This window comes from Natator depressus, chromosome 1, assembly GCF_965152275.1.
Source record: "Natator depressus isolate rNatDep1 chromosome 1, rNatDep2.hap1, whole genome shotgun sequence".
NCBI lineage: Eukaryota > Metazoa > Chordata > Testudines > Cheloniidae > Natator > Natator depressus.
The window spans coordinates 131,042,627-131,063,642 of NC_134234.1; the positions used below are offsets into that span (position 1 = coordinate 131,042,627).

General features: G+C 42.2%; 1 protein-coding gene across 2 annotated transcripts in view; it reads left to right on the plus strand.

Annotated features, from left to right (window-relative positions):
* CLCN4 (chloride voltage-gated channel 4) overlaps window positions 1-21,016 on the plus strand; it is a 53,676-nt gene that overhangs the window by 24,157 nt on the left and 8,503 nt on the right. For both annotated transcript variants that reach the window (XM_074966551.1, XM_074966542.1), the window contains exons 4-10: window positions 2,407-2,594; window positions 8,188-8,310; window positions 10,716-10,922; window positions 11,016-11,096; window positions 12,248-12,793; window positions 14,621-14,807; window positions 17,128-17,526. In XM_074966551.1, the coding sequence (XP_074822652.1) occupies window positions 2,407-2,594; window positions 8,188-8,310; window positions 10,716-10,922; window positions 11,016-11,096; window positions 12,248-12,793; window positions 14,621-14,807; window positions 17,128-17,526 (1,731 nt within the window). The remainder of the gene's footprint in view (window positions 1-2,406; window positions 2,595-8,187; window positions 8,311-10,715; window positions 10,923-11,015; window positions 11,097-12,247; window positions 12,794-14,620; window positions 14,808-17,127; window positions 17,527-21,016) is intronic.

The window sequence follows — 21,016 nt, forward strand, 5'->3', positions numbered from 1 at the left end:
GGCAGGTGTGCCCCGGCTCTTGAACTTCTGAAGATTGTCGTATGCGGCTTGGAGGGCCAGTAAGTTTGGCCACCCCGATATAGTCCTTATTTACTCCACCTGTGAAGTGACATGAGTATTGATTTACCTGACAGGGCTTGGTGGAAGCCTTCACTAAGGATCTGTCTATACTGCACACCACAGGCAGCAGCATGTAGGGTACGTGTAGCTACATGCCTCAGTGAAAAAGCAGGCTGCATCCACACTGAGATGTGTAGCTACAGGTATCAGTGAAAGGCTCTGGGGGGTGGGGGGAGGCAGCGGTGCCTTAGTCTACACTGCTATTTATACCCATGCTGGGGTGTGTGCATAGTGTATGTACTCGACATGGTGCCAAAAGCAGGGTGCAGGGTAGATGTACCTTAAGCGAAGCTTGGGAAGTGTCGATAAATATGGAGGTCCATCAGAGGATGAGGTAGGGACTGAACTCTGCACATTTTGGACAAGGCAGAGGTTTCCTTGTGCCAATCCCAGGTCTTGTGTTTCCTTGAACCCAGTTAGAGATTCTGATCAGTAGGAGGTTTTTCAGAAAATCATAGAGCTTACAGCGAAACTCACTTAGCTAGGCACATTGAGGTCAGTAGCGTTATGGTGATTTACACCAACTCAGGATATGGCCCACTGTTTCTATAGAAACTTGAGCAACTAGAAATGACAAGCCACAAAAAAAACCAAAACAAGCAAACAAACAAAACCTAACTCTTTACAAAAGCAAAAACTTGGATTGCTACACCAGCTTTCCCCTTTGCTTCTCTAATGATCTCACATACCTCTCATTGGCATATCTGTGTTCCCCTTCAGTTTGGAGAGAGATTCTTCCCATATCACATGAAATCCTTCATTGTTGTCATATGGCCTTATAGTGGTGACAAGTATTATCCCTCTTGCTGATGTGACAATAAATGTGATGTACTTATGAAGTTATTGCAGAACCTTTCAGTTGTCTTTAAAGAGTTTGTTTCTAATTTAACTTTTGAATACAATTTTAATAGTTTGTCAATGACAGCATCTGGAGACATCAGTGTAGAATAAGTCCAAAATAGACCCTCAGAGATATGAACAGCTCGGGAATGGAGGTTGTTCATAACTCTGAAATGTTCATAACTCTGAACAAAACGTTATGGTTCTTCTCTCAAAAAGTTTACAACTGAACATTGACTTAATACAGCTTTGAAACTTTACTATGCAGAAGAAAAATGCTGCTTTGAACCATCTTAATTTAAATGAAACAAACATGGAAACAGTTTCCTTACCTTGTCAAATCTTTTTTTAAACTTTCCCTTTATTTTTTTAGTATGTTTAACACAGTACTGTACTGTGTTTGCTTCACCCCCACACCTCCGTCTCTGCTGTTGCTTGATTGAATCCTTCCGGCTCCAAATGAGGGGTGTGGTTGACCAGGCAGTTCGTAACTCTGGTGTTCGTAACTTTGAGCTTCTACTGTACACCAGTGGACAGGCTTTCACAGTCTTATGCACAGTCAAATGCACTGGTGCTAAGGTGACTTCTCTGTTTTCACAATACTAGAGCTATGGCAGATTATGATGTTTGATTAGGAACTGTACAGGAAGGTCAAGATCTTCTCTGGGAATCCACAGCATAGGGCATATACTCAAGCATTGTTTGGCCACTGGATGTCACTGTTGCTCTATATAATTATTTGAAAAAGCTGGCTCCGGCAATGAAGGATGAAGTTCATAAAGAAAGTATTTTAAGGACATTTTTATTCTCAGGCTTGAATTACTATTAGGTATCTACATCAATGCCTAAATGGTAGTCCCATTGATCTTAATGACTAAACTATCATAAAATTCAGTAAATCAGGATTGGGCCTTACATTATTTGTATTACTTAAATTGCTCATTTTAAAGATCTGTGTACTGGGACCAACAGAAATGTGTGTGTCTGTGTGTGCACGCATATGCCCCTCCTCTCATCTACCATGTGGAACAATTTCCCTGATCCTGCAGTCTGATATGTATACATTGATTTCTCTGCATGTGTGAAGTCCCATTAACTTCACTGGTATGCCAGCAGTCAAATGGCATGCTGACATGGATCAGCTTGCAGGATTGCGGCCTGTGTCTGTATTTGGAATGTGATGTCCCATTTTATCAGGGGCAGAGCCAAGATGAGAATTATGGTGTTAAAAAGAAGCATTGCACAGTAAAATGTAGAAGAAGAGAGGACATTTCTGGAGAAGCTCAGTTCCTCCCTACTAACTCACAGCTGTTCAGTCTAATTATTTGGCCCATTTTTATGCTCCTATTGTAACTGGTCCTTCAGATCATGTGTTTTGTTTCAATATAATTAGATTAATATGTGTTCCACTTAACTTTATTTTTTATTTCCTGATCTTTTTTTAAGGCACGTTAGCTGGAGTTATAGATTTAGCTGTAGACTGGATGACAGATCTGAAAGAGGGTGTCTGCTTATCTGCATTCTGGTACAGCCATGAGCAGTGCTGCTGGACATCTAATGAAACCACATTTGATGACCGGGACAAATGTCCCCTGTGGCAGAAATGGTCCGAGCTTCTGGTAGACCGGTCTGAGGTATGCAAGACCTGGTTAGGCTGTAGACTGGGAAATACTAACCATTCCCAGATTATTCTTCCCCCCCCTCCCACTACTCTGTGATATTCTCTTCAAACAGTCTGTCCCCCAACCCCCGAGGTAGAGTTATGAACTGCCAATATTGTTACCAGGGGTTCCCACAAACATTTTCTGCTTAGCCTGTTATAAGCCCCAGGTCTCGAGTGTGTGCGTGTGTGCTGCAGAGACAAAGTCTGCGAGAATGGGGAAATCTCTTATTTCTATTCTTACTAGAATAAAAGAATTACCGCATAACTAGATCTGGGTGAAAATTTTCAGACAAGTCATTTATTTGCTAAAAAATGCGGTTGTGGTCAACCTGAAACGATTAACAAATTTGACCTGATTAGTTTCGGCTCAAAAAACTTTCTCCAATCTCTGTCTTTCTCTGTGGAGAACAGAGTATGGGAGTATCCTCCACTAGCCATTTTTAAAAAAAATATCTGATGCTTGCTGCAATCTCATCCATTCAGGAAAAAAGTGTTTTGGATGTGCTGTTACAGGCTTCTGGATAAGTCATCTTTGGTTTAAGGGATTTAGCGGAATAAACAGAAGGTTTGACTCCACTAGGGAGAACGCCACAACCTTCACTTTAATTTGGCAGTGGAATTTTAACCTGGAACTCCATACAGTCTCTAAGAACCCTGTCATTGCTGTACAACAACGGGTTGGTCATTCTTAACAGTAACCCCAAAGCTGTTGTTTTATTTTTAGCTGGACTGCACTGTCTGTGGACACGCATGGCCTAATTTTCCAGAGGGGATGTCTCATTGACTTCACTGGCACTTGTGTGTACGTGCCGCGCTGTTTGATACCAAGCAAGAATCTCTCCTGTACAGTGGGTGATACACAATGCAATGCAATTTGCATGGCATTTCAACTGTCTTAGTCAGTATTTATAGACTGATAGTTGTTTCTTAGGTTTCAGAGTAGCAGCCGTATTAGTCAGTATTCGCAAAAAGAAAAGGAGGACTTGTGGCACATTAGGGACTAAATAAATAAATAAATTTGTTAGTCTCTAAGGTGCCACAAGTACTAGTTGTTTCTTAGTAACATGAAATAAACATTGCCCCAGGCTAAATTGCTGAACTGGAGTGAAGTTGTAGATTATTAGAAAATCCCTGGATGGAGAAGAGGTGGGAAGGAAGGAGCGTTGCATTAAGCATAACAGCTGGATGGGTGTTTTAGTTCACACGTAGTTAATATTTTCACCATATTCAAGCTAGGTTTTTGATCCTTAAGGATTACAGTGAAAATAACTATTAGTTTGACTTGATCCTGGCGACTCCCCCAGACCAACGGAGCTTCTAAGATCTGCGGTCTTCCCCTGTCTCACTGACTTCTATAGTCAGTAGATCTAACTGTATTAATATTGTTATATTATGGTAGCATCTAGAGACCCCAATCAGGCACCAGGGCCCCACAGGAAATGTACACACATACATCAGAAAGTCAGTCCTACCTCTGTACAAACTCTGCAGGCTTCTCAAAGCCTTGTAGAATTTCTAAGAACAATCAAGATTGATTTAATTACAGTCAGTTCACAGAGAGATTTTTGTTCCCATTCATAAATTACTACACCTTGCAGAAGACATCCAAACAACAGACACAAGCACAGTGAAAAGAACTGGTTGCCTTGAGTGTACAGAGGGAACAATTCACAGAACATTTTACATAAAAAGTTCTTGGAGGGTTTTTCCCAGATGTAATATGTTCAGACTCTTCTATTTTATGCACAGCTGTGGCTCTGCTTATCATATCTAACTGAATTTGACATTTTGGAGCCCTAGCTGTACATAGATATTGTTTGCAAAATCATTTCTTCCCTGTGGTTTTGGGCATCATGGCTCCTTTCAGCCCCTTAAATATGTTGCCACTATGAATTCTGACACATCCTATGGGATCTGTCAGTATTCTTTTAATTATAATATTTCTATGAAACCTCCCCCCCCCAAAAGCAGATTTGATTTAGAGAAAACATGAAAATAAATCAGTCTATGCATCAGACCATGTTTTCTTCCTGACTCCTTATTATACAGGTTACCTGTGTTGGCCATCCAGTCAACCCTGTGCTCTTTCCTTCTTCTATTCCAGTGGCTTTCAACCTTTCCAGATTACTGTACCCCTTTCAGGAGTCTGATTTGTATTGCATACCCCCAAGTTCACTTAAAAACTGCTTGCTTACAAAATCAGACATAAAAATACAAAAGTGTCACAGCGCACTATTACTGAAAGATTGCTTACTTCCTTATTTTTACCATATTATAAATCAATTGGAATATAAATATTGTATATACATTTCAGTGTACAGTAAATAGAGCAGTATAAACAAGTCACTGTATGAAATTTTAGTTTGTACTGACTTTGCTAGTGTTTTTTATGTAGCCTGTTGTAAAACTAGGCAAATATTTAGATTAGTTGATGTACCCCCTGGAAGACCTCTGCATACCCCAAAGATACACATAACCCAGGTTGAGAACCACTATCCTATTCCAGTGCCATTCCTTTAAACAGCCAGCAGAGGACACTGTAAAAGTAGGATACGCGCCATCCTCCTTGTGGAGACTAAACTTGCCTCTGGTAATACACTGGAGCCATCTGTTTTGGCCTAGAGTGTTGACTCCAACAGTAGACCCAGAGGCTTAAATGTAAGCATGTGAGTAAGTGCCTTCCTGAATCAGGGTCTTGGTGATGGCAGCTAAAGGTGTGGCTGGGTCACTAGTACTTCCCTTCCGAAAGACTTTATTAATCTTTAGAAACTGTTATTTAAAGTTCCAAAAGTTTGTGACTATAAGTGTTCAGAAAAGAACTCAATTTTGCCTGTGACCACGTGTCTAGTTCATGGAGGATAGGTCCATCAATGGCTATTAGCCAGGATGGACAGGAATGGTGTCCCAAGCCTCTGTTTGCCAGAAGCTGGGAATGGGCGACAGGGGATGGATCACTTGATGATTACCTGTTCTGTTCATTCCCTCTGGGGCACCAGGCATTGGCCACTGTCGGAAGACAGGATACTGGGCTAGATGGACCTTTGGCCTGACCAAGTATGGCCGTTCTTATGTTCCTATGTCAAATGTTTGGAGAATGTGAGGATGAATGTTATCCTGAGGGACGTAGTTGTGCAAAAAAAGTGGGATTCCAGTAGTCTGACCCAGTATAATGTAGTATGTGTATGTGTGTCTGTAGCAAATGCCTAAAACAGATCTGCAGTCTTTACATCTGAGATTTGAAAAAGGAGTCTGTCAAAAGAAACAAATATGGTGCAGCTTAATTGAATTATGAAGCAAAATAGCTGCTTTAGCCCAATGTTTTAGAGCCAAATTCTCACCACATGAGCTGGAACTGCTGCAGATTCACACTAGTGTAGCTGAGATGAGAATGTAGCCCTGGGACTGCAAACTCAGACTGTCCTCTAAGGCAGGGGTTAACATTTTTCTTTCTGAGGCCCCCCCACCATCCTATTAAAAATCTCCATGGCCCCCTTGTGTCCCAACAACTGTTTTTCTGCATATAAAAGCAAGGACAAGCATTAGGGAGTAGCAAGCAGGGCAACTCCCCGGAGCCCCACGCCACAGGGGGCCTCATGAAGCTAAGTTGCTCAGGCTTCAGCTTCAGCTCAGGGTGGAGGGGCTTTGGCCTCTGGGCTTCAACTGCATGTAGTAGGGCTTTAGCTTTCTGCCCTGGGCCCCAGCAAATCTAATGCCAGCCCTGCTTGGCAGACCCCCTGAAACCTGTTTGCAGCCGCCTTGGGGGGTCCCGGATGGCTGGTTGAGAACCACTGCTCTAAGGGAATAGTGAATATTACCATTGAGTCTCTAGTTGAAAGCACTAGGGAGAAGACGTTCATGGGGAAATGAAATAAACGTTCTTCAGCTGGAACAATAAAACTCCCACTATGACTATGGATGGGTGTCCTTGATAAGTATGGAATTTATTACTTAAGTCTTGGGTCATGGGGGTTGATAACACTCTGCTCTTCTGCTGTTATCAGCAAGGCCACTCATTGATATCGTATTCGGATAGAAATATCTAGGGATATGCTAGAGTTAGCTATTGTTATGGCATGTTTGGCAAACGGGGACCATCACATTGACCTTGCCTGCTTTGTCATTCATAAGATTGGAAGATAGGGTTTTTAGCATTGAGAACTGGAACAGAATAGGAGTAGTTGACACAGACTTCCTTGATGGTCACACATGCAGCATGGTGTCCTCTTAATCCTCTGACATCTGAAAAAGCACTCTCAGTACTTCAAATATAGGTTATGGACACTACTAGTCTTCACGGAGGCTTCCCTTGTCTCTGTTCTGGACCATCAGGCAGCAGAAGGAGAATCTTTAAAGGTATGCATCATATTGTCATCTTTAGACTGATAAATCACAGCTCCATGCCTCCGATTGGATCAGTCCATTATGGGCTCTTTTTTGGCTATTGGACTGTCTAAGTGGCTTTATTATTTGGAGGGGACACATCCAGTGGAAACTCAACCCAGAAAAGGTCAAGGTCATGCTTGTGGGTAGGAAAGAGTGTCTTGAGGAAAACTTGGGCAGTTTTTGTATGTCCATTCCAGGGAGAATGGTATCACTAGAGATGGGCGTGGAACTTGGAGGTAACCACTGACTGCTCACTCCGTAGTTACAACAGTGATTTAGAGTGGGTATTACCATTACCATCTCCATCCTGTCGGGAAAGCCCATCTCTTTATCTTGAGTACAGGCCTCAGCATGATTGCTTATGCTTTTGTCACATCCAGGGTAAACGACTGTAATACACTCAAAATTGGGCATCCTGTCAAATTGCTTTGGAGGCCGCAACCACTGCAGAATGTGTCCTTTACCTTATACCTTCAGATAGGAGTGAGGAATTCAGTTATACCCATCTTCTGTGAAGTACACTGGCAGTTAATACACCAAAGAATATAATTTAAGGTATCAGAGTTAGTATGGAGAGCCTCTTTATAATCTAAACCCTCAGAACTGGACTGATCACTTCGCATCCTACGTTCCTGCCTGATCATTACAATTAGCCAGGGTGATTCTGGTCTTGCCCCTTCTATTAAAATTAATGGAGAAGTGTTGCTAAATCCCCGGCTTTGAAAATCTCAGCCAGCGTCCCCAGAGAGGCCCACCGCCGTCTCTCGTTGGCTGACTTTAAAGTACATTGCAAATCCCTCCTTTGGGGTATTTTTTTCTGGCTGTAACTGGGTTTGCCCCGGTGCTAGGTTTGCTTGATGTTGTTTGGACTGTGTATATGTGCTCAGCTTTTCTTTCAACTGTTCAAGTGTTTAGTTTGGTATTTTGTACAGTGTGTGAGAAGCTTACAAAAGACACCATGTAGATTGGTTTAAATAAACTAAGATGCTGCATCTGTGTATCTTTGCGGAGCACAAAAATGTGCAAATGTTCACACTTACTGAGGCAGAAGCAGCTTCAGTCATACCACTAGTGTTGCGGTAATTGAACAGAACCTGCTCCACCCCACTCCAAATCCTAATAGGAATATAAGGTTATTTCATTGCATTTGTCTAACAGTGTTTTTGCTGTTGTTTTTCCAGGGTGCAAGTGCTTACATTCTAAACTATTTTCTGTACATTATGTGGGCTCTATCTTTTGCTTTCCTGGCAGTCTCCCTGGTCAGGGTGTTTGCTCCTTACGCCTGTGGTTCTGGGATTCCAGAGGTGAGTTTCTTCCAGATGGATGCATATTTAAAACCTGAAAAATCATTTCATGTTCTAGACCTGTGCCATCATATAGCTATGCCTTTGGCAGATGAACAAGCAGAAGCAAGGCATTTTAATATTTTTTTTCCACCTGACATGTCTTTATATCATGCCTTTTGCCTAAGCTGTGTTCATGTTTCCTGTCTAAATTCTTCATCCACTCAAAGGCATACGCAATGGCTGCTGTTTTGGTCAACAACCCAAGGACTGAACTGGACACTCCCAGAGCTAAAAGCATGAACTGCTAGAACCTGAGCTAAAGATCCAAGGCTCCCTAACTGGGCTGTAACAATTCATATCATCTGTGGATTGGACACAGAGGGGGAGCTATAGTGCATACTCATCAGTGGGTTACACATGAATATTTGCCTGGAAGTCCACCAGATACAATTACATGTTCCAGTTATAAGGGAGAAGATAAAAGTTTAGGCCAAGATTTAAAAGGGGGGGGGGGCTCAAAAAAAAGGGAAGGGAGGAAGATTCAAGACCAAGCTTTCCAAAGTAACTAGTGAGTTTGAGCTCCTCAATTTTGGGGGGCCCACCATTTGGAATTCCTTTAAAGGATCTGATTTTCTGAAAATCAGGTGTGTCAAGCTGGGTGCCCAAAATTCAGGCAACCAAAGTCACCAGTCACTTTTGAAAATTTGGCCCTAAATCCATATTTGGGTTCTTAAATGAGTGACCTTGAAATCAAGAAGAGCTACAGGTTACTTAATACTTTAATAAAACATATCAGACACTAAAAAAAAGGGGGGGGGCTAAATAACAGCTGGGTATTATTAACAGCCTCCATATGGATTGTGGAGTCTAAATTTAAGCTTCAGTCTTTGAAAATCTGATCCTTGTCCTTCAAATTTAATTCAATGTACAGATCTGTTTGCTCCTTTCCTCACCCCTAGGAGAGCAAACCAAGAAATCTAAAACTGATTAACCAAAAATCTGGAACTGGTTGGAAAAAATAATTGCAAAACCCTCCTGAAATATTGACATTGTTTCCGTTGCTCAGGTGTCAATATGAAGCTATTTTTTATTTTATTTTTTCAATTTTTGTTATAACTTTTTAATTTTTTAAATAAAAATATTATCAAACATTTTCACTTACAGAAAACCTGGATTTTAATAAATGAAAATGTCTACTGGTTTTGATAACATTTTGGATAAAAATTCTGATAATGAAGTCAGAAGTCAAAAAAGGCCACTTTTTGATGAAAAACTTTGAATTTGCAAAATTTTGAGACGTTTAAAAATCAACAAACACCAAAGCCAAAAACCTTATTTCAAGACTGATTTGAGTGTACTTTTAGAAAACTTGCTTAGAGATTGATTTATTGCTTTATATCTTTGGGGAAGAATACAAAGGAAAAAAGGAAGCATCAATCCGTGTAAACTGGAGCTTGGCATGGTGTGTACTTAAACTGACACAGCTTAGTTGGTTCTCACTTTTAAAATCATGATGGTCTCAACTCATGCTATAATCTTGTAAAGGATTTTCTATTATTATTTTACATGTATATTGCTTTAATGCCTATAAGCTAACCAGGTCATGCGTTCTAGCGATGTAGGCACTGTACAAACATATAGTAAATCATAGTTCCTTCCCTCTCAAAGGGCTACAAGACACATTAAAACGGCTGTTGCTTGCACAAGCTTAGTCAATTCCTTTTACAGTGCAGTCACTAAAGGAACTCAGATACCAAGCCAGCCCCATGTCTAGTCCCCCTGGACTGGATTGCTGGAACAGGATGTAGAAAAATAAAAATCACTGCTAAGAATGGTGACAAGTAATGGGTGTATGCTAGAGTTACCTTCAGTTTAGACATGTTTTAGAGGCAAATTCCAAATCAGATTTCTGCCTGTTGACTTTGTCTGTTTAAATATGGCAAGATTTGATCCATATTTAAAAAAAATGTAAGAGAAACTTGTTAAAACCAAGACCTCTGCAAGGTTCAGTTTCATGGCACTGTAATATTTTTCTGTGATGGGATTTTTGGAAATAACAAAAAAAATAATGTTTATGGAATCTGCCCCATACTATAATTATTTTGTTTTTTGGTCACACTCATTTGCATCTCATTTAAGCCCTGATCCTGCAAGCCAATCTACATGGGCAGCGTCCCGTTGACTTCACAGCGGCGGGGTCCACCCACATTAACTAGCTTGTAAAATTGTTGCGATGTCTACCCACTACTCATGTTAACCACTAGTACGATATCACTGTAGAAGAGTTGTCTGAATCTTTTGCTCAGTGCATCAGTGGCTTCTTTCAAGCAATGATTTGTCTACTATAGTTGTTAAGTCATTTTTGCAAAATTGAAGTTGCAGAAGTTTATTTAGTTCTTCAACCTATTCTTCCTGCCTTCCAGATAAAAACCATCCTGAGTGGTTTCATTATTAGGGGCTACCTGGGGAAGTGGACACTCTTAATCAAAACAGTCACCTTGGTTCTCGTGGTGTCTTCGGGCCTCAGCCTTGGCAAAGAAGGTCCTTTAGTGCATGTGGCTTGTTGCTGTGGTAACTTCTTCAGCAGCCTCTTCTCAAAGTACAGCAAGAATGAAGGAAAGAGGAGAGAGGTGAGCTTGGACTCAGATTGACTATATTTAAGGGGAACGAAATGACAACTCCTCAAAGGGCTCATGCCCTGTATGCAAATCTTTGTGTTGCAGGTGCTTTCAGCTGCAGCTGCTGCAGGAGTCTCTGTTGCTTTTGGTGCTCCAATTGGTGGTGTACTTTTTAGCCTGGAAGAGGTAAGAGCTACCAGTGAATCAGCTATGTTTCACTTTCATGATATATGTTTGCAGAATTCATTTGCATCAGCAACAATACTTTCCCTTGATTCCTTCCTTAAGAATCCTTTTTATTTTCCCAGTATTGTTATGCCATATATAAGCATATATAATCTGTAATTGTTACCAATGAGAAGTTACCCTGTAGATTAGCATAATGTTGGCAGAAGAGGAGTAATAGTCTCCTGGAGATAACCAAAGGCGTGGTTGTGCTGTGTGTGTGTTCAGCATTTGACTCCATACAGAAAAGGTGTATGCCTTGAGCATTCTAACAAAAGATTACAGAAACTTGCTACAGCATGTCTAGAGATCATAACTCCAGTGTGTCCATTTAAAACATCACGGTTCAACAGCTTCCTTTATGACTCATCTGATGTTCATTTTCCATTGTTCGCAATTTCCTCCTCAAGTCTGAAAATGCCTTTCCTTACAGATGTGTGACCATGTTCTGGTCGCAGACACACCCATGTATGTAAAGTCACAATAACCAACAGAGGGAATGCAGTAGGGCAGGGGTGGGCAAACTTTTTGGCCTGAGGGCCACAGCAAAGTTCCGAAACTGTAGGAAGGGCCAGGTAGGGAAGGTTGTGCCTCCCCAAACAGCCTGGCCCTCACCCCCTATCCGCCCTCTCCCACTTCCTGCCCCCTGACTGCCCCCCTCAGAACCCCTATCCAAGCCCCCCCCCCGTTCCCTGTCCCCTGACCCCCCCCCCGAACCTCCACCCATCCAACTGCCCCCTGCTCCTTGTCCCCTGACTGCCCCCCGGGACCTCCTGCCCCTTATCCAACCCCCCACTCCCCGCCCCCTTACTATTCCACTCCGAGCAGCAAGACTGGCAGCTGCGCTGCATGGCCGGAGCCAGCCACACTGCAGTGCTGCCCAGCAGGAGCTCGCAGCATGGCAAGCTGAGGCTGCAGGGGAAAGGGGACAACAGGGGAGGGACTGGGAGCTCAAGGGCTGGGCAGGATGGTCCCGCAGGCCAGATGTGGACAGTGGGCTGTACTTTGCCCACCTCTGCAGTAGGGCCTGTGGTGCAACAAAAAAGAGAGTAACTAAATCAAACACCTTACCTCCCACTCAGTTAAGCATTCACTGTTTCTGTTTGTTTTAGGTTAGTTATTATTTTCCCCTGAAAACCCTCTGGAGGTCATTTTTTGCTGCTCTTGTGGCTGCCTTTACTCTGAGGTCCATCAATCCGTTTGGAAACAGCCGACTGGTTCTTTTTTATGTGGAGTACCACACCCCCTGGTATATGGCTGAACTTTTCCCCTTCATTCTGCTTGGGGTCTTTGGAGGTCTGTGGGGGACGCTCTTTATCCGTTGCAACATTGCATGGTGCCGGAGGCGCAAAACAACCAGGCTTGGGAAGTATCCGGTCCTAGAGGTCATTGTGGTAACTGCTATCACTGCCATCATCGCCTATCCTAATCCATACACCCGGAGGAGCACCAGTGAGCTGATCTCTGAGCTTTTCAATGACTGTGGCGCTCTGGAGTCCTCACAACTCTGTGACTATATTAATGACCCAAACATGACCAGGCCCGTAGATGACATCCCTGACAGACCTGCTGGCTTTGGAGTCTACACTGCAATGTGGCAGCTGGCCCTGGCTCTGATTTTTAAAATTATTATCACAATATTTACTTTTGGCATGAAGGTAAGTTGGAGGGTGTGTAAAGTTCATTGCTGCAATCCATATTGTGTGTTGAAGCTAGACTTTTGCATGACAAGACCAGGTTAATATTAGAGCTTAGAGTGTCGTGTTCAGGTTACATACGTCTGGCATAATACCAGGGATGTGTGTGAGAACGTGCAACTTCTGAAGCACAAGGCAATAGAAAATTAAGGCTTAATTAGGATTCTGCTTTGATGGCAACAGATTCATCTAAAGATTCAGAAATTAGCAAGAGTTCCACAGACACTCCTGGTGTCAGGGTGAGTTGTAAGATGCTATCACAGAACCATCTCATGGTCTTTCATTCAGCGTTTGTATTTCGTTGTAATATACAGAGTAACTCAATTTAGCTGTAGCATGCTATCTGTTTTTGTATGTCTCACTTCCCCTGCTTCTCATCAACTTGCATTGGATACAAAGAAGACCCTATTGGATTGAGCCCCCTTGTTGTATCTGCTAGGTTTCTTTGATTTTTCTTGGTTAAAAAAAAGATACAGTATTGTTGTTGAGCATTTACATTCACTATTGCCAGTAAGTCAATAAAGCATGATTCCCACTTCAACTGAAATTCAGCTCCTTGGAAATATGGAGTATTTTATATTGCTGTATATTCTTGTCTTAATACAGTGCAGTGTAGCCAAGTTGCACTGATTGTGGGAACCATACGTTTGAATTTACTGACTATTTATTACATTTAAAAGCTCACGAGATTATGCAAATGTGCAACATTTGAAAGAAAAGCTCAGCTGTAATATTCCATCCGTGCAGGTTTTATTGGTTTGTTTTATTTTTTCCCCTCATTGTGTTTGTCAAGTTTTGCTTTTTAGAAAGAAAGGGGAAATAGAGTTCAGTACATCGACCAAATGGCTAAAAGAAAAAAAGTGCTGTCTGAAGGTGAACCTACATCAAGCAAGGGTTATTTTGGTTTAACATCCCTCCGCCCCAAACAAATAGGGGTTTTGTGGTCCAGATTCCATTTTATCCCAGCCCAAACTACACAAAGTGGGCAGAGGCAAGTTGTAGCTATATGGTTGTTGGTGGGGTCCATTTGTAAACATACATTTGTCTGTACAAACTAGTAGCTCGCATTCACATAAATAAATTCATGGTTTTATTCCAAAAAGCGAAACTATTGAAATAAACCCAACAGTTTGATTATTTCGCTAACCTAACCAACTGCTATTTTCTCAATGTCTAATTTAGGACCTGTCCATAGCAGAATGAATCAAGTTCTGCTGAGCCACCGACTTTATTATGGTATTAGTGCCATATGCTAAGCTACAACCGTTATAGTCTATCTTGCAAAATAAGCTCGAACTGAGGATCCAGCTTTGGAGCGGAGCCCGGAGCTGGAGCGCGGAGCAGCTCCAGGGCAGTGGAGCTGCAGGTTTTTCCTGGAGCTGGAGTGGAGCCGGAGCACAGCTCCAAAGCCCTGCTTATGACACACACAAAAGCTACGCCTTCAGAAGAGGAGAAATTAAAACTATGCAATGTGCAAATTTTGAATTTAAAAAAGAAGATTGCTCATACCAATATTGAGAAATAAAGTTGGTGTGAATTCAGGAATTAGGATTAGGTAAAATAGATAAGCATGTATTTAAATTATATATTACTTTTTAAGTTCCTGTATAATTCCAGTATTTGCAGAGGACCATCTCAGACCAAGGAGAAGATCCACTGAGACTTCCAGAGAGTTGTGGGGTCTGGCACTGGCTCCGATAAGGGATGTTGGTACTCTGGTACCATATTTCTTACATGCATAGCGGAGACCTTTTGGTCAAAACTGTCACTTGTCTGTTTTCATTTAAGATCCCTTCAGGCCTCTTTATTCCCAGTATGGCTGTGGGAGCCATGGCTGGTAGAATGGTTGGAATTGGAGTAGAGCAGCTGGCCTACCATCATCATGACTGGATCATCTTCAGGAACTGGTGTAGACCAGGAGCAGACTGTGTCACCCCAGGGCTTTATGCTATGGTGGGAGCTGCAGCATGTCTCGGTACAGTAAGCGGCGGTCTTTATTCTTTGTGCGTGTGTGTGCTACAAGATGTTTTCCAGACGTACTGTGGGGTTTTTTAAATTGTTAAGAGAATTTCAGGCTTGTGGAAGCAGGCGAGATTGCCGCTCTGACAATCCTGGGAACAAATTGTTCCACCGGGCACAGCACACTTCCTTACGTTGCTCCACCGTAAACTTGGTCTAGAGGAGAGGGGGTAGCTAGTTGTCCCTGCCCAGTTACACTTGGTCCTCTCTGTCGAATCTGCCAAAAAGGATGTCAACTGCAAACCATAGGGGGGTGGGTGGAGAGAGAGTTATAAAAAGAACATGAGGTTTTTTTTAATAAAGAGCAGGAAAATGGTATCCCTCCCAAGAGGCTTGCTCATTTGTGATGGCTGTGATTTCCACCCTAATTGAACTGGAATTACCCACTGATTTAAAATATTCTACTATTAAGCCAAGGAAAACAATCTTTGGTCACTACCAATTTTGCCCAAATTGAAATCATTGATCTGGACATGAAAGGTCTGTATCCCATTACCAGTCACACAGGCTATATTCAGTCTTTCATCCCTGAGTATAGGTCAAAGCCTGGTTCCTTTGAATTCAACGTGAATTTTGCTATTGACTTCAATTGGACTGCCATTCAGTCCTAAATGCTAATTGTTAAAGCAAGGCCATTGATATAAACTAAATCTCATACATCAAATGCCAAGTCGTACATGGAAATAAAATGTGAAAACATCAACTCCAAGCATGTTATTTCTTCTTTCATTTTTTATTTGACCTGTATCTTACATAATTTCCAGTGCTGCTTGGTATTTGGACTATGCAGTAATGGACGTATCTGACAAAATTAGGCCTTGTCTACAACGAAACCTTCTCATGTAGCTGTATCTTGTACAAGCAAAAGAGTGCTTTTGCCGATATAGCTTATACCAGCGCTCCGAACGAAATAAGCTATTCTGGCAAAAGGACTCCTGTGTCAGTATAACTGCGTCTAGCACTCAGGCTTTTGCTGGCATGGATATGTCAGTTAGGGTATGATTTTTCACACCCCTATGTTCATAGTTATGCCCACAAATTTTAAGTGTAGACCAGGCCTTAGTGTAATTGACTAGGCTTCCAATGAAAGCTGCATCCAGAGGAGCACTGGCAGATAAGTAGGATGATTTGTGAGATCAGTCATGGTAGGAACCTAATGTCAGATATAGTAAACCAGCCTCAGTTGTCCTTTTTTATGCTTTTCTTTAGCATTCCAAAACAGAATTTATCAGTGCAGACATTTTTCCTTTATATTAAAGAAAAGTTCTTTATTGTGCATCCATTAGCAGGCAATCCTATTCTGTTTTTATAGCCACAATTAGCTATGTAATAATTGTAACTGCATAGCATTACCCATGCCATTATATAAAAACGAATTTTTAATAACCTATTTTCTTATTTCTCTAATCTAAACAATGGCACTGTATTTGGAGATCTAAGAATATCAAATTATCACAATTATTTTTCGGACATATTACCTGGAGAAACACATACAATCGTTATACTGTGATTATATGATTCTTTATATCCTGTAATGTAAACTGCAGCAGTAAACTGATTATAAAATGGCACAAAGAAACTACAGTGGAGAATGTTGATGCTAGAACTGATTTATATACAGAAGGCATCACAACCAAGCTACAAGAACACATTTCATGGAAGCTGCTTACATTATGACAAGCAATTTACAGAGGTTGATCAAGGAGCGGGCTACATTTAATACAGTTCCCTTAATGCTTCTTTTTCTTTAAGAGTGTAATCCTTAATCAAGTATGTTTTCAAATTAAACCTTCAATATGATCAATTTTATATAAATGAAGAAGTCAATAATGAAATTAAACATGTCTGCAGTAGTTATGCCTACACTTTAGCACTGATTTTCCCAGAAATACGGGCCTAGTCATTTAGATTGACCCCAATCCAGTTTTGGTATGTCATGTATCAAATATAGTTCAGACATGTGTGTGCTTTACTGTTGTGCCAGATTATTTAATTAAGGTAATCTCCAAGCATGCAGGTACCAGAGTCCGTAATTATCTGCTTTTCACATGCTAATAAACTTGGGTTGAGCATGTCACTGTAACCTTTTCTGTTCAAAATTACAGCAGATGAAATGGAAACCTGTACTTTCAGTGAACGACAGACAGTGAGGGGTTTGAATAATTTCATGCCTTTATGCATATAAGATACTAGAAAGCCCAAAGAGTTGCTACATTTATAGATTTTTGTTGTTTTTTTTTTTTAGGGGGGAACCTGAATGATCTTTTTCTTGGCAGGTGGAGTTACCAGAATGACTGTCTCCCTGGTGGTTATTATGTTTGAGTTAACCGGAGGCTTGGAGTATATTGTACCTCTAATGGCTGCAGCTGTGACCAGCAAGTGGGTAGCAGATGCCTTTGGGAAAGAAGGGATCTACGAGGCACACATCCACTTGAATGGTTACCCATTTCTGGATGCTAAGGACGAGTTCACACACCGAACACTAGCAACAGATGTCATGAGGCCTAGGCGTGGTGAGCCTCCACTCTCTGTTCTGACACAGGATAGTATGACAGTGGAAGATGTGGAGACATTAATCAAAGAGACCGATTACAATGGTTTTCCGGTGGTGGTTTCCAAAGACTCGGAGCGTCTCATTGGTTTTGCACAGAGACGGGAACTGATTCTTGCAATAAGTGAGTAAAGAGTACAATATAGATTTTAATGGGAACGTAAAGGGTATTCAAGTGATACTGTGAAGCATGTACGAATAGGTAAATAAGAACAAAACTGAATGTTTACTCCAAAGGATGTGGAAGGCTGTTTCTACCCTTTCTGAGAACCAAGCAACCTCCCCACTACAACATACCTTCGGCCAACCTCTGGGGTTTAATTCCTCACTCAGTTATGCTGAGGTAAATCTGAAGTAACTCTGTTAAAGCCGTTGGAGTTAAACCAGTTTCAAATTGGTGAAAGTCATATCAGACCATGGTCAGTAGCATTTCTAGTCTCCAACCAAATCTCTTGTCACTCTCAGCAGTAAAAGTCCAGAGATATCTGTGAACCCCAGCCACTACATAACAACGTGCAAAGTGCTGGTGCCACACTGTGTTAGTTTCTGTTATCGCATCATAGTTGTTCTAATTTGTAAGCATTTAAATCTTGCAGACCTTGGTGACCTGAAAGATCAGTGGTATGATTTTTCAGATGATTGGAGGAGGGGAAGCTCCTGAGTTCTTTGGAAAATAAAATTTATAAATAGAAAATAACAGTTATTTTGGTGACAGCCTCTCCTGCTTACAGGGACTTTTTCACGAAGCAAAAATTGCTCTGTAAACCATGTATTCTTTACATTTTAAGCTGCTCTACTTAAAAGGATACTACCTAAAGCCTAGATTTACAAAGGGAAGTAAGTGTTGCAATGCTGAACTTTGTAATACCTAATTTCTCAGAGCCTTGCCTCTCAATTTATCCTTTTGTGGATCTATCCCTAAGTAAAATTAGACCTAAAATTAAATTACTTGTTCCCATCAGGTTTCAGTCTATAATTTAATTTCCCATCTCCCCTCCTCCAAAACTGATAGTTGGCGTCATATTATATATGTTAAGCAGAAGGGATGGAAAAACTCTTTGTGCCTACTTTGGAATCCACTTCATCATTGTAGGTTTAACAGAGTGCCATAGACTCAAAAGTTATCGGATTCATGGTCTGCATAGGGAGGGGGTGTTGAGGAGCAGATGAGAGAATAATTCTAGAGCCCGGTTTTCTAGCTATAATACATATTGCAGCCTTCCCTTAAGTTACAAGTATGTTTGTTTTTAACTGCATGACTGAGAGGTGGGTGGTTTAAATGGTTTGTGAATAGGATTGCCAACTTTCTAATCACACAAAGCTGAACACCCCTGCCCCACTCCTTCCCCAAGGCCCCGCCCCTTCTCTGAAGGCCTGCCACCACTTGCTCCATTCCCCCTCCCTCCGTCGCTCGCTCTCTGCCCCACTCACTTTCACCAGGCTGGGGCAGGGAGTTGGGGTGTGGGAGATAAGTGAGGACTATGGCTGGGGGTGTGGGCTCTGGGGTGGGGCTGGGGATGAGGGGTTTGGGGTGCGGGAGGGGGCTCTGGGCTGGGGCAGTAGGCTGGAGTGCAGGGCGAGGGATGGACTCTGGGATGGGTGTACAGGCTCCAGGCGGGGCCAGAAATAAGAGGTTTGGGAGGGGGCTCCTAGCTGGGGCCAAGGGGTTCGGAGTGCTGGAGAGGGTTCAGACTCTGGCTGGTGGTGCAGGCTCTAGGATGGGTTTGGGTGCAGGATGGGGTTCTGGGCTGGGGCACGGTGTTGGGGTGTGTGTGCAGGCTCCAGGAGGGAGTTTGGGTGTAGGAGGGGACTCTGGGCTGGGGCAGGGGGTTGGGGTATGGGAGGTGCGGGGTCCTGGTAGCACTTACAATGGCTCCCAGGAAGTGGCTGCCAGGTCCCTGCAGCCTGTAGGTGCATGGGTGGCCAGGGTGGCTCTGCACTGCCTCGTGCCTGCAGGCACCACCCCCGCAGCTCCCATTGGTCACAGCTCCTGGCCAATGGGAGCTGTGAAGTTGGCACTGGCAGTGGGGGCATTGCGCAGAGCCTCCCTAGCCACCCATGCATCTAGTTGTTGCAAGGATTTAGCAGCCACTTCTGGGAGCTGCACAGAGCTAGGACAGGCAGGGAGCCTGCCTTAGCTCCGGGCCCCTGCTGTGCCGCCGACCAGAGCCGCCAGGGTCTCTTTTCGACTGGGTGTTCCTGTCGAAAACCAGATGCCTGGGAACCCTATTTGTGAATTCAGACTAGTTTTGCAATGATCAAAAATAGGCAAGTGCACACACCTCAAACTATAAGGTACCTGGCTCATCTAACTGTAAAAGACGATCAAGTAGTTCAAGGGAATCTGCTTTTTTGTATAGCATCAACTCAATAGCCCCACCACCACCCCTTCTCTTCCCTACCCCTTAAAAAATCAGGAGGAAGGAATCCTCAAAGTAATAACTTCAATATGAGACAATGGTTAAGTCATTTACAGGATAATTAAGCCAACAACTGTGACAGTGTCCCTTTAAATCTTCGTTTTACCTCCAGCCTGTCACTTCCTCCGGCAGATACAAAAGATACACCATATGGTAGGGTCAGAAGGGCAAAATACACCAGTGTTAGAGAGTTGACAAAAGATATAAAGGCCAAGAGTTGGTACTTTTTATAAAATGTACGAAGTTTGCAGTTTATATAATTTTCTTTCTAACTATTTTTAAGGTGCCGTCCATCCCCAACTCCCTAAATTCCCTTGTGAGAACTTGAAAATACAAATTAGATACACTGGGCCAGACCCTTGTCTGTCTTGTACCTTATGTTGTCATGCAGTGAGTGTACAGCAAGTTACAATGCTGGATTTCAGGCCTGTTGCACTAATGTGACCCCAACATCAGTGACCAGCAAACAGGAAAGGATCAGGCCCGTTAATTTAAAGGTAGAGACATCAGACACCATCTGAAATGGGTATAAAAAGCTGAGAATTATACTTTTTGATGATGATGCTAAACAGCAACAAGGCTGGTTTGTTCACAGGAAGTCACATGGATGTGTGGTCCTGTCTCTAAGCTTTTTATTACTAGTGCAGATTTAATTAAGAATTAAAGCTGGTCCACATTTTTCAACTGAAATATTTTCCTCTCATAAAATGGTTTCTGTGAAATCCAAATTTTCCACAGGAAAAAATGTGTGGTTTCCGGGGAGCTCTAATTAAAATCTCTTCTCGTAGGCCTGGGGCGAGTCAAGAATTAAAAATCAGCCAGGACTCATTGGCTATATAGGACTCTGCTTCCCCCCATTTCTGCTGAGAGTGGGCTGCAATGGGGAGTAACGGCAACTGTTTGGAAACCATATGACTGATTCTGATCTCATATTACACCAGTTTTGCAATAAACTGTCTCTCTTGTTAATTTTCATGGTACATGGTGATTCTATATGATTTAATGTGTGTCTTTTATAAATCAAAATCCTGATTTAAATTTTATAGCTCAATAGGATTCTATTCTATTCATGCCCTGCACCATGGTATAGGAGAGCCTTCCAGAGGGCATGAAGTGCTGTAACAAGCATCATGTGTGTCTTTTCTCCTTCTTTATCTCTTCCTCCCCACAGGGAAAAAATTGCATGTTTTCTGG